General features: G+C 39.7%; 1 protein-coding gene across 5 annotated transcripts in view; it reads right to left on the reverse strand.

Moving 5' to 3' along the window:
- Window positions 1–13,698, reverse strand: part of DNAH8 (dynein axonemal heavy chain 8) — a 352,138-nt gene that overhangs the window by 48,320 nt on the left and 290,120 nt on the right. For all 5 annotated transcript variants that reach the window (XM_047734783.1, XM_047734782.1, XM_047734781.1 and 2 more), the window contains 2 exons: window positions 8,272–8,388; window positions 5,926–6,027 (listed from right to left, as the gene is read on the reverse strand). In XM_047734783.1, the coding sequence (XP_047590739.1) occupies window positions 5,926–6,027; window positions 8,272–8,388 (219 nt within the window). The remainder of the gene's footprint in view (window positions 1–5,925; window positions 6,028–8,271; window positions 8,389–13,698) is intronic.

A 13,698-nucleotide genomic window follows, 5' to 3' on the forward strand; every position in this document is an offset into this window, starting at 1 on the left:
CCTTCTTCAGTAACGTTTCCTGGTAACCCCATGTCCTTACAGCCAGAGACCCAAACTCACCTCTCTGGTTACTGAAGGGCCATCTGGAACAGGTGAGGGGAAGGAACTGATGAGACAGGAGGCTGAAGGGAGTGCAGGGGGAAGTGTACATTCGGGGGCGAAAGGGGCAGGGCTGCCCAGTGCTCAGAGAGCTGGAGCCATTGAAGGTGGAGCAGCCCTAAGGGAAGTCAGGGGAAGGACAGAAAGAAAGAAGTGGAGGCTGGGGGGGGGGTGGTTAGGGGGGCAGGGAATGAGGAAAAGCTGCCCAGGGGCCAAAGAATGGAAAATGGTGGGATGACTTTTCATTTAGGGCAGTAATTAAAGCCCAGATGGGCTTCCCCAGGTGGGGCCCAGGCCCAGAGGATGGAGAACTGTAGCATTCCGAGAGGGAGTTGGGGTCTGCCAACTAGTCTTCTATTGCCCTGGATATGGGGAGGTAGGTCGGGGCGGGGGGCGGTATGGGGCGGGAATAAGGAAGAAGTAGAAGAGGGGGAAGACAGATTCAGGTCAGAGGGAGGAACTGTTCACCTTGAGGTCTTGAAGGTGCAACAGTTAGAGCAACAGGCTCTCTTCCTCTCCCCCTCTTTGCCAACAAGCCACTTTGAGTTGCGGTCGAGAGAGCCGGCTTTGGGTCTGATGTGAAGGGCAAAGAGGTCTCTTAGAAATTCCCTTTACTGAGCCAGCAAACTGTGGTGTTCCTACCACCTTAAAGTAAGGCAGTTTCAATAAGAGAAAGACAAACCCACTAGATCAGGACTCTCCTTGAACTCTACTTTTTAGAAAAAGTCTAAGTAATTTTTTTAAGCTAATAAAAAGTGTTGTTAAAAAAAAAAAGTATACCTGATTTTCAAGTTGTGCTCTGGGGTCAGTGAAAATTCAATCCAGTCTACTCTGTTTTAGATGACTATGACCCCAGGCACATAAAACTCAGTCTTCTGAGATTAAATTACGTTTATCATCATCAACAAACATGTACTGAGTGTCTCCTAGGTGCTAGAAAGGACACAGAGCCTTAGATAACCTATTTCTTATTTTAATGGGCTTACAATCTAGTGGGGGAGGCCAGACACATGTATTAGGATCACACATTTCTTTTCCCACTCTCCAAGGCAACTACTTCACATCCCTTCCCCTTTCTTCAAAGGTCCCAAACTTGCCATACCCTCCCCTCAGCTGATGACCTGCATCCCCTTAGCTAATGATGCTTCTTATTTCATTCTGAGCATAGATAAGTTGAGAAAAAAACAACCCCATCTTCCTCCACCAAGTCTTCCAGTCTTTGCCATCCATAGGTTTCCTAGGCTTGCCCCATCATAAGGAATGGGCTGCCCTCCTTCTGCCCAGAACACATATTGGTAAATCTAAATCAGCACTGGTTGCAAAATTATCATAATGAGTAACAGGAATGGGAATAAAAATGAGGAGCCAAAATTCTCCATAGCTGTAATATAGAAGATGCAAGTCAGAAGGGCTCAAAAATAAAGCCTAAAATGTAGGGTTAGATTTTCACTTAAGTAATCATGTTAGAAAAGGCAAAGACTAAAAATAGAATGATAATTTTCAAACCAATCAGAAATATAAAAAAGCATTTTTAAAAAGAAAAAAAGAAAAAAAAGCCAAAAAAAGTGTGGCTAATGAAAGAAGGGGTCATGAAAACCTACCACACAAAGATGGTAGGATAAGTCAAAATATAGCAATAATCGCAATAATCAAATTATTCATTTGTCTGTTAAAATACAGAGCTCTTCAGACTAGAGATTAAAAATTCCAGTTATCTGTTGTTTATAAGAGATAAATCTGACACATAATGACATAGAAAGGTTGAAATAAAAGAAATAGAAAAATATATACCAGGTATACTAAAATTAAGTATTTCTAACCATTAAAAGACTAATAAGAGAGTGAAGAGGCAAGGCTTAGCATGGGAAAAGAAATTTACAACCACATAATCAACAAAGAAATTACATCCAGAATATGCAAAAAGCTCCTGTAGATCAGTATTTTATTTTATTTTTATTTTTATTTTTTTTAAATATTTTATTTATTTATTTGACAGAGATCACAAGTAGGCAGAGGCAAGCAGAGAGAGAGAGAGAGAGGAGGAAGCAGGCTCCCTGATGAGCAGAGAGCCCGATGTGGGGCTCGATCCCAGGACCCTGAGATCATGACCTGAGCCAAAGGCAGAGGCTTAACCCACTGAGCCACCCAGGCATCCCTAGATCAGTATTTTAAAAAGACAGACAATACAAGAAAAATAGAGGTGAGAACATACAAGCAAGTCACAAAGGAGAAAACTGAAACAGTGAGAAAACTGAAACAGAAAGAAACGGTTTGTATAAAAGTCTATATTGTGGTTACCTTGAGGGAATGTGAGGGTACTCAAGTCCATTAGCATTCACAGAAACAAAAATGAAAACCAAAGTGAGATACCATTACATATCCACCAGAATGGCTAACATTTAAGAGGCTAATGATGCCCAGTGTTGGTAAGGATATGGCTTAATGGGATATCCCATTCTTCTGCTGGATGTATTTACAGATTGGTGTGACTGACTAAAATGGAAAGTACACAAACCGTATAACCTAGCAGTTCAGCATCTAATAGAAAGGCATATTCATGTGCTCCAAGAACCTGGTACAAAAATGTCCCCAGATGCATTATTTGTAATAGCACCAAATGGAAACAATCCTAATTTCCACCAATACAATACAATGGAACCCAACACAGTAAAGGAAAACGAATAGACTACATGCAACATGGTGAGTCTCAAAATACCATATTGAGAAAAAGAAGCCAGACACCAAAATGAGAACATAGTCTCATTGGTCCATTTATATGAAGTTCAAAAACAGGAAAAATTGAACTATGTTAATAAGGAGTACTTCCTTAGATGGCACAAGTATAGTGAGAAAGAAACGGTTTGTATAAAAGTCTATATTGTGGTTACCTGGAGAGAATGCAGAGTTGTGATGGAGAAGGGACATGTGTGAGTCTTTGGGGGAGCTGGAAATATTCTATGTCTATTTGAAGAGACTTACTAAACTATATGTTTATGCTTTATACATTTTTCTGTATATTTCATATTTCTTAAAAGTTGGTTGCTTTTTTTAAAGATTTATCACCCAAATACTAGGTACAGGTAAAATCCTTTTCCTCATTTTCCTTGACCTCTCTCAGTTAACCATTTCCTCTTTCTTGATACATTAAAGTACTCAGAGCCCGGTCCTTAGCTTTTCTTTCTCTACACTTTCTTCTTAGATGGTGTTCTCATCTGTTATCTTGACTTCAAATGCCATCTATATGCTGACAAATTCCAACTCTTTTTCTCTAACCCTGACCTCTCTCCTGAGCTCCAGAACCATAAATCCAACTGCCTTGTTTACCTTCCTTCATTCTCTTATTCAATATATATTTATTGATGAGGTAGTATGTTCTAGCTTCTGCTCTGCATGCTGGGAATCTGGCAGTGATGCCTAAAGGCAGGTAAAGTTCCTGCCTTTAGGGAACCTCAGTGGTAGACAACTCCATTTGTGTGTCTAGTGGGCATCTCAAAAGTCACATGATCAGAACAGAGTTCCTAATTTTTGGCCCCCGTCAATAAAACTCATTCTTTCTGTAGAACTTCTCCTCTGTAAATAGTTCTATTCTCTACCCAGTTGTTTAAGTCAAAACTAGGAGTGATTCTTGACCCCCTCATCTTTCGCCATTAGCATTCTGCTGGTAGTTCTATACAATATATGCAAAAATCTAATCACTTCTCCGCATTTCGAGTACAAGACTCCAATTTTAGGTTCTTTTGCAATTATTCTAACACACAGCATACAAGACATCTTTTTATTCCTTTAAACCTCAGGTATAGAGGTGAGTTTACCATATTTCTTTATTTTATCATACTCATGAGTCTAGGGCCCCCCTTTTTTGAGAGGCAGAGAGAGAGAGAGCAAGCAAGGAGAAGGGGTCATGGGGGGAGAGAATCTTAAGGAGGCTCCACGCTCAGCACAGAGCCCAATGTAAGGCTCAATCTCACAACCTGAAATCATGACTTCAGCTGAAATCAAGCATCAGACACCTAACTAACTGAGCTACCCAGAGGGCCAGAGTTGAGGCCCCTTTTATTTTTGCTTTTCCCCATTCAGTCCAGATCTCCACTCTCAGTCTCCTTCCCTCTGAGGGCATCTATTTAAATGTGCTTGACCTATGTCCTTGTGAAATATACAAGTATTACCTTATGGATCTCATTTTATTTTTTTTAGGCTGTATACTCAACATTAAGTTTTTCAAATCTATGCATGATGTCATATGGATCATTTCTTCCAAGTGCTACATTATATTCCATGATAGGCATCACAACATTGAACTCATCTACTCCCCCATGGCAGACTCCTACTTCTACAACTTCCTACTACTTCCTGTAACTTCCTACAACTTCCTACTACTACAAATAATACTATGAGCAATATCTTTGTACATGTCCATGGATACCTATTTGCAAATTTCTCTGGGACATATACTCAGGAGTGGGAGTCTGATCAGAAAGTATCACCCACTTGATATGACCAGGGGTGGCCAGACTGTACCCCAGAAGGGGGAGCAATAGTATTCCATTGTGCTCATTTCACTACTTCTTAAGATATTTAGGCATTTGTAGTGGATGTTGTGACGTACCGCCAGTTCCTTCTTCAGGACCCAGGCACTCACTCTCAGCTGTCTGGAGTATTGACTACTCAAGGCTCATCACATTGTCCCTCCCAAGGTATTGCCCTGGCAGAAGGGAGCCTGCCTCAACCAAGGTCATGGCCTGGGGAAGGGGAAACCGTAAGTAACCCAATCTATGATGGTAACCTTCAGTTCCACATACAACATTGCCATAAACATCATTATACACATTCATTTGCGTACTTTTTCTAGAAACGTTCTGGGATGTGTCTACCTAGAATACTTAATTTCAGTAAGTTTTGCCCAGTAGCTTTCTAGGAGGTCCGACTTAATCTCCAGCAGTCAGGCCCCCACTTCCACACAACACTTATCATCATCCACCTTTCTCCATATACAGCTTTAAGAAAAACTTGCAAAAATAAATAAGGATTGAAAGAAAAATCAGATTCCCGGGTAACCTCCAAATTGCCAAAATATTGCCAAAAATATGCTTTGCTGTTTTTGTCAAGGAGAAAAAAAATCACTGAAACAGAGAATTGCCAATATAGATCCAACTATAAAGAATTCAGATAATCATAAAATATTTAACATATCTGATTTTTCCCACTTAGGTAATACATATTGCTTCTTTAACATGTGAAAATTTTAAGAAGAGTTTGAGTCTTATATTTATTCATTTTGTCACTGATGTGAAAACTGTAATTGCTAAGGAATAGTTTTTGCTAGAAAATGTTCGCCCGTGTGATGTATGTAGATTTTACTGGACACAGAAGGAAAAATGAACACTCTATCAATTTTCAGTTGTGTGTCCTAATGGAAAAGATGAGAATACTCAAATCATGGTTAATTCTCCAGTCACTTATTTGGGGTTTGAAATCTTCCGGAGACTTGCACTCTAAGAAAGTAGCAAATAAGCTATCATGTTTTTATGGAGGAGGGACAGTGGGGAGAGACCCTGAAAATATGCAACTTATTTATACAGGGGAAAATTTGCAGACTATTGGGAGTTGACCACTATTATCCTCTGGACCACAGGTAGATTGCTAGTTGGTTGGGCTTGGGTTTTGGTTTGGGCTTTGGTTTTGCTGGCTGGTTTCTTTTCAGCAGCTCTGCAATCTGGGTTTTTCCCGCCCGTAAGTTTGGCTCACCAATTATAACAAACAAACATTCTTGTTTAAAAGGAAAATAAAATTAAATGTGTCCCATGCTTTTCCTGTAAATTGACTTACCCTAGCAAAGCAATTGAGTAGACGTTTATCAAAGTCATCTGTCACTCTGCCTCCGTATTGAACTTCTCCAATCATGTACCGAACCGTACTCCATGATACACCCTTTATTAAAAATACAAAAGATTATTCATTGTCAATCCAAACAAGTAACTCTAAACATTTCAAGTCTTTTCCTGGAGGAAATATCTCAAAAAGGAAGCATGAGCTAGATCACTTTTAAAATGACTCACATTCTTCTGTTAGTAACTCTTTTGCTATTACATGATGGAAACTGCCAGGGTTTGGTCATCAAAGAAAAATCTACAATACTAAATAACAAGGGAATATATTACTCATTATTTAAAATAGGGGGAAAAGACAATTTTTTCACTCGGTGGATGTAATCCTCTATAATACTCATTATAGTAATGCCAAGCTGTTAGAAAAAAGAAAAAAGGGGGAAAAATCAAGTAATCAACTGTTTAATGTGCTTTCTTAGTAATATATTTTCTGAATCAGTATGAGAACAACCAGAAAATTATTCATTCACAGCATTTTTCTACAATGCAATCCTTTGCTGTCTCATTCAGTGAGCTATGACTAAATCAAAGTATTTATTAATTTCCATAGCAATCTTATCCTGGCAATACATTACAGATATTAATAGTTTTTTTACTTAATACATTTGGGGTAGGAAAAATAAGAATGCTTGATTTTTTAAAATTTATTTTCTTTTGGCTAAATTCTGATTCATCAGCTCCACTGCCTTTCAAAGCAACTATTTCAAGGTTAACTATTATTTGTGTATATAAATGATAAATAATAACGGACTGTGAACCCATACGATGTAATTTTTCATCAAACTGTCATACTTAATTTAATATCCCTTTGTAACTTCAAGAAAAAGTAATGGTTTGATTCTAGATCCTCCGGTGGCCCACATAAGAATTCATCATGGTGGGGTGCCTGGGTGGCTCAGTGTGTTAAAGCCTCTGCCTTCAGTTCAGGTCATGATCCCAGAGTCCTGGGATCAAGCCCCACATCAGGCTCTCTGCTCAGGGGGGAGCCTGCTTCCTCCTCTCTCTCTGCCTGCCTCTCTGCCTACTTGTGATCTATCTGTCAAATAAAGAAATAAAATCTTTAAAAAAATGAATTCATCATGACTTACCATCGCCATACTGACATTCTAGTACCTATAATTAGCTTCAAGATCTACTATGAGAAAGAAGAGGAGACAGTAGAAAACTGGAATTTATTGAGTTCTTATTATGCACCATATACTGTGCTTTCACAAATGCGAATTCACTTATTCCTCACAGAAACCAAGGCCGCTTTGTAGATGAGGAAACAGCCTCCTAGAGGCTCATAAACTTGCTCCAGACCATAGAAAAAATGAATTTCCAACCCCTCCTAACACATGTGGAGGGACAACTGGATTGTGTTCTTAGCTCTGTGACCTGGAGGAAGTCCTTTATTCTCTCTTGTCCATTACCTCATCAGTAAAATGGGGACAACTGTAATGCCTTCTATGCTGACCTCAAAGAGTTGTGAAGATACAGGTGAGATCCTCCACACGTAAGCACTTTGAGAACTGTGAGATGCTGGACGATGACCGGTGACCATTATTAGAAATTATTGCTATCTATTTGTGTAAGTTTAAACATCTGTTAAGATGTGACTAAAGGGGGCACCTGGGTGGCTCAGTGGGTTGAGCCTCTGCCTTCTGCTCAGGTCATGATCCCAGGGTCCTGGGATCGAGCCCATGATCTCAGGGTCCTGGGATGGAGCCCCACATTCAGCTCTCTGCTCGGTGGGGAGCCTGCTTCCCCTACCTCTCTGCCTACCTCTCTGACTACTTGTAATCTCTCTCTGTTGAATAAATAAGTAAAATCTTAAAAAAAAAAAAGATGTGACTAAAGGTAAGAAAGAACTCTTGTGTGGTGTGGGCTGAGATAACATTTCACTTCTGAAGAGGCATCAGTGAGAGATGCTGGAAGAAAAGTCTGATTTAAGGTTTACATTCTCTTGAAGTGCACTGGGGGCAGTTAGGTGCGATACGAGGAAGGTTATGGAGTTTCTGTGCACAGACTTGCCTCATTTGTGGTCTGTCTCTGCTGTATGCGCACGGGAGAGAGATGAGAGGGGGGAACACAAGTGTGGGATTGGGGTCCGAATGCACTCCTAGGGGAAGTAGGGGTGTGAGGGAAGGGCCTGGACAAATAAACAATGGATTAGAATGAGCAGTCCCTTTTGGGAGAGGTAAGGCGAACCTCAGTGGGTTCCGCTGTGTATTATAGACTGAAAATGTCTGTAGAACCTTGATTTGAGGACAATACTAAAAATGGGGAAAAGAACAATTTCACTCACTTTTTTAATATCACATTCATCAAGGTGATTTTGAATGAACTGGATGCTGGCTGCAAAGTCAGCAGAATTGAATTCATAGGGAATATTCCATCCTAAGGGGCCAAATTTGCGTCGCTCCTTAAGAACACCAAAGAAAATGAGTGAGATTTTAAAATTGAATGCAGCTGATTTCTCTTATTATTATTAAAACATAAAGTATAGGAAAATTAAGGCATGATATAGAGACGAGTTGATGTCATAAAAGAACAGTATAGAATTTTAGGTACATTACTCTTCAGAAATACTACTTCATGGTTCTATTGCCAAATGGTTTACAAGGACAAATCCTCAGGCACCTGGGTGGCTCAGTCAGTTAAGCGTCTGTCTGCTCAGGTCATGATCCCAGGGTGCTGGGATCGAGTCCAGGTGCCGCATTGGGAACCTGCTTCTCCCTCTGCCCACTCCTCCCTCTGCTCATGTACACATGTGCCTGCTTTCTTTGTCTTGCAAAAATAAATAAAAATCTTAAAAAAAAAATCCTCAACTATTTGCTAGAGCGGAGTTCTTGGGCTTTAAAAAAAAGTCTAGGTTTCCATGGCCAATTTAAAAACATGCAGTAGATGCTCAATAAATGTCTATTAAATTAATTCATTTATTCTAAATTGGACTCTAAAAACTTTCAAATGTTCAGTGCAAGAGTTTAAATTTTTGTTTTCCCAGTTGAATATCTTAAGCCCTTGAGAGCATCTAGAGCCCCCTACTAGTTTGTAATCTTGCAATTTCAGGCTTTGAAAACCCCAAATCTCTACTTTGAGACATGACACATTTCTTCCTAAAACTTTCACATTGCCCTCATTTGTTCTCTCCCATGGGATATAGTTAACTGTTTGGAACTGCCAGATTGCCCATAAATAATCCAAAGGGGCTCAGATCAAATGATTCAACTGCCTCGATATTCTGAAGACCACATTAGAACCAGTAGCTCCAGGCTCTGATCACCTATTGAACCGCATAGATTAACTAAAATATCACTATTCCATCAGCTTTCTCTGCCTCGGTGCACAACCAGTCTCTAAGGGAGGTCCAATTATTTACTTGGGTTTAGCTCCTAGCCCTTTGACCCTAGTGGTTGAGGTGAGAATCCATGGGGAGAGTAGAATCCCAAAACATCTATAGAAAGGTATAATTCTACTTCTCTACCTCTAAATATATACTAACTTTTCTTTCTCTCTTCTGCCTTCCTTAACACACACACACATACCACACACTCACACACTGTTTTCACAAGTCATTCTGATAAGTTCTTACTATAACGGCTTCATGCTTTAGATCCTAATGAATACCATGATTTAAAAGAATCTAAATGAATTTTAGTTTAGACAAGTTCATGCACAGGACAGAGAAAAAAATTCAGAAAGCAAGAAGGTTTAATTACTGATTTTCAGAATGTGCTTTTAAAATATTAAGTAAACCATGAAAATTAATCTGGGTAATTTGGGTCCAGATGTCCTGACCTGGGAGATCAGACCATTAAATAAAAATTCAACCAAGTAAATCTTAAAGATCTCCATGGCTTTATTGAATGATTGATGAATCAGGAGGCATCCCATTTAGCAAATAGGAAGGAGCCCCAAATTGCTACAGAAAAAGGGAAGGTTTTTAAAGGCAGAGAAGAGATGGCACAAGGAAGTCATAAGTAAGAAAAAGGATTATTCTGGGCAAAGTCACCTTTCTTTGGGGAGGAAAAGGGGCCTATTAGGGGGCTACCTCACTAGTGCTGACCAGGAAATTCCAGACTAACTGGTTAAAATCACACTCCTGGAGAAGGTTGAAATTGCAGTTAGGTTATGTATTGGTTTCAGTTTGGCAATGTGGGCTTAGCACAAGTAACTCTATTCTGGGTCTGTTGTCTCCTTTTTAACAAGACTGAAGGCAGACCCATACTTCCTTAGGTTAGGCTGTCAGATATTAGACATCTGTAATGGTGTGACTCCCATCCTCATCCCTTAGCTAATTAGACAGAAGGTGGACAGCCAGCCCAAGAAAGGCCAAACCAGATTCCTCCTCCCAGGAATTTGAACTTAGGGTTCAGAATTGTTATTTAGAATTTATCCTAGTTAGAGCTTAAAGTAGGGAGACTTCTAAATTTGGGAGCTGTGAAGCACCATCTTCCACCTTGAACACAGAGAAGGTGAGAAGGAGCAGAGGTGCTTTGACAGATGAAGAGGACTGTGGTATCATCCACTGTGCATGCAGGAGAACCCTGGCTCTTTAATGCGTCAGCTTCTCTTGATAGCTTTCCACTTCCTGGTCTCAACATTCATGCTGCTGTGACGTGTTGTTTGTTTCATGTTGAAATATTTGGTCCTATAACCAGATTTTGAACCTTGACAGTGAGAAACAGGTCTCCCATTTTTGTCTCCCCTTTGCACTTTCTTGGGGAAAGGATTATGATTCTGAAATGAACACTAGATTGATTATTATTTTCAGAATGAAAGGCACTCTCCTCATCCTCAGGGGGGTGATTTTTGAGGCTGACACAGAAATTCAAAATAATTTCTGGAGTGGATCCCAGAAACACTGAGGTGATCTCCCTCCAAGTTATTTTGGAGCAAGAATGAGTTGGGAGACCCTGTGCGATATTAACATGAAAATGCATTCAGCTAAGCCTTGAGCCTCTGGAATTTCTTGTACCTGGAAGCCTTCAAAGAGAAGGAAGCTAACCAATTATTGGTGAAATGAAAATGTTTTCCTCTATTTTTTTTTAAAGAGAATCAACTCTAAAATTGTTTCACCTATGTTTGACTTAATTTTTTAAATTTACAGTTCAATTAGACAGGAGACTGAATGGAAAATAATTCTTCCTTTCCAATTATAAAAACTGCTTAAATTGGCTCTATGGAAACACTTCCATTTACATGTACTGAGCCATTGCAATTCCACTGCTCCTTAAAATATGATCTTTGAAAATTGCTATAATGCTGAGATTTGTTTCATTTAATGCTATTTACTATCAAATTTCATTTGAAGCATTTACTCTTTAGGTTGGTTCACTAAAGTCATAGGCTATTTAGCTTATCTCGGAAAAAACAAAAGACAAAATCTTGGGAGGGTGACTTTCCTTTACAAATGAAGTAAATTCATTTTCTTGTAACTTTTTTTGTACTCACTGATCTCTCTAAGTGACAATAAAGAAAGTAAAAAAAATAAAAATAAGATAAAAATAAAAAAATAAAGAAAGTACCCTGAATTATCACCTTGAAATACTGTCGGATCATAGACTCAAACCCTCGGGAGAAGAACTAATAACACATTTGGAATATCAAAAGCAGGCTGCCTTGCTAGAATTTGGAATATTTGGAATTCTAAATCTCTTCAGTCTTTAGTATTTTATTACTTTAGTATTTTTGAAACTATGGGATGAGTCCTATGTGAGACAATGGAAAAATATTAAAATCAATGTATTTTAAAGAAGTTTTAATCCAGTTGAGAAAATAAGACTTAGAAACAAGGAGAGGACAATGTGATGGTGACTATAATTAATTATCAAAATTTAACAAATGATAAGCCTGAAGAAGACAGTCAGAGGCTTCTGGGAAGAATGAAACCGAAGGTGGTCTTTTAAAAGCAGGGAGAAAAGACTTCCGGGCTTGGTGGAGGTTATGACAAAGACAGGAACACAAAGCTCCCGATTTATCTAGCAAGAGGCTGCAGGTAAATGGTTTTACTGCAGCAGAGAGTGACCTCTGGTGAGTAGCTAGAACTACACGCTCATGATTCAGGGGTAAAACGTAAGACAGATATGAATGTCAGGATAAAGAGCGAAAACCTGATTCAGCAGTAGGGAGTTATTATTCATTACTAAGTTGGAGAGTGGTAATTTTAGGAAAACTAGTCTACTCTTTACCGAATTTGACCAAAATGGTTCCTTCTTGTATTCCAAAGAATCAACAAGACAGAGAACTACTAGTGAAATACGGAAAACTTGGAATCCTCCTTTGGATGCTGAAGACAAGTTGCTCATCTTAATGATGTCAAAGCCATTTCCAATTTTATGTTGGATTCTACCTCAGTCCAATGAGCCCATCTCTCACAGCCCAAAACAGAATCACTTCAGTTGCATCTTCAAAACAAGGCTCTCTTTGGAGCATCACATCCTGTTTTATTCAATTACTGGAACTAACATAAAATGAAAAATGCAATCCATACTACACAACACAAGGGAAATTTTAAAAGGTAAAAATAATGAACAGACATGGCCAGAACCCCTGTAAAAAACCGTCAAGCAAAATGTAAAAGATCTTTCTCTAGACCTGTATCATATTATTGTAATTATTCTGAAGACTTTTTTAAAAGATTTTATTTATCTATTAGAGAGAGACCATGAGAGACAGCATAAGCAGAGGAGAACAGCAGGCAGAGGGAGAAGCAAGGCTCCCCGCTGAGCAGAGAGCCCCATGCAGGACTCACTCCCAGGACCCTGGGATGATGACCTGAGCTGAAGAGCAGATGCCCAACCACCTCAGCCATCTAGGGGTCCTCTAAAGACATTTAAACTAAGAACTTTGTAGTCACGCCTCCCCAAAGCAAGACTTTCATAGGCACTATTAAACTTTTTTTTTTTTTTAAGATTTTATTTATTTGTCAGAGAGAGAGGAGAGCGAGCGAGCACAGGCAGACAGAATGGCAGGCAGAGGCAGAGGGAGAAGCAGGCTCCCCGCCAAGCAAGGAGCCTGATGCGGGACTCGATCCCAGGACGCTGGGATCATGACCTGAGCCGAAGGCAGCTGCTCAACCAACTGAGCCACCCAGGCGTCCCGGCACTATTAAACTTGAAGGTAATCCTTGTCAAGGCTCAAACTTGAGAAAGAAAACAAGATGTAGGAGACTTTTTGGAAAGAAAACCTGCTGGCAGTGGAATTCCCTGAATCCTATTTGATATGGCCATTTTCATTAAATATTTAATTATTTTTAAGGGCCAGGATAAAATATCCAAGTCTGCATCTGCCACTGCAAGCCCCGAGAGGGCCTAATCAATGACTTTAGCAAAAAACCTCATAGATTCGTGCATAACCTATTGGAAAATTCCCAAAAAGTAAGCCTCAATTTTGGCAAGCCAAGGTGATGAGGAGAGAAATTCCAAACCATGGAAAGGACATAAAAGTGATGGACTCCTGTCTTAAGGACAATGGATATTTGGCAGTTATTCCTAATTCTTGTTGGTATTAGAATCACTTAAGAGGTTTTTAGAAGGACTGAGCAGCCCACCTTGCTGCCTGCTCCCAGGGATTCTGGGGCCCAGGCAATGAATGAGAACCAGGCAATGACTATGTTAGATATTCACTCAGTCCAATGCATCGTTCAATCAGAGGGTGGTACATTGACCATCCAAGGATGGCACACTGACCACCAGAAGGTGCTGTTCTGACTTTCTGCAGGAGGTACTGG

The sequence above is a fragment of the Lutra lutra genome, chromosome 6 (assembly GCF_902655055.1).
Source record: "Lutra lutra chromosome 6, mLutLut1.2, whole genome shotgun sequence".
In the NCBI taxonomy this organism is placed as follows: domain Eukaryota; kingdom Metazoa; phylum Chordata; class Mammalia; order Carnivora; family Mustelidae; genus Lutra; species Lutra lutra.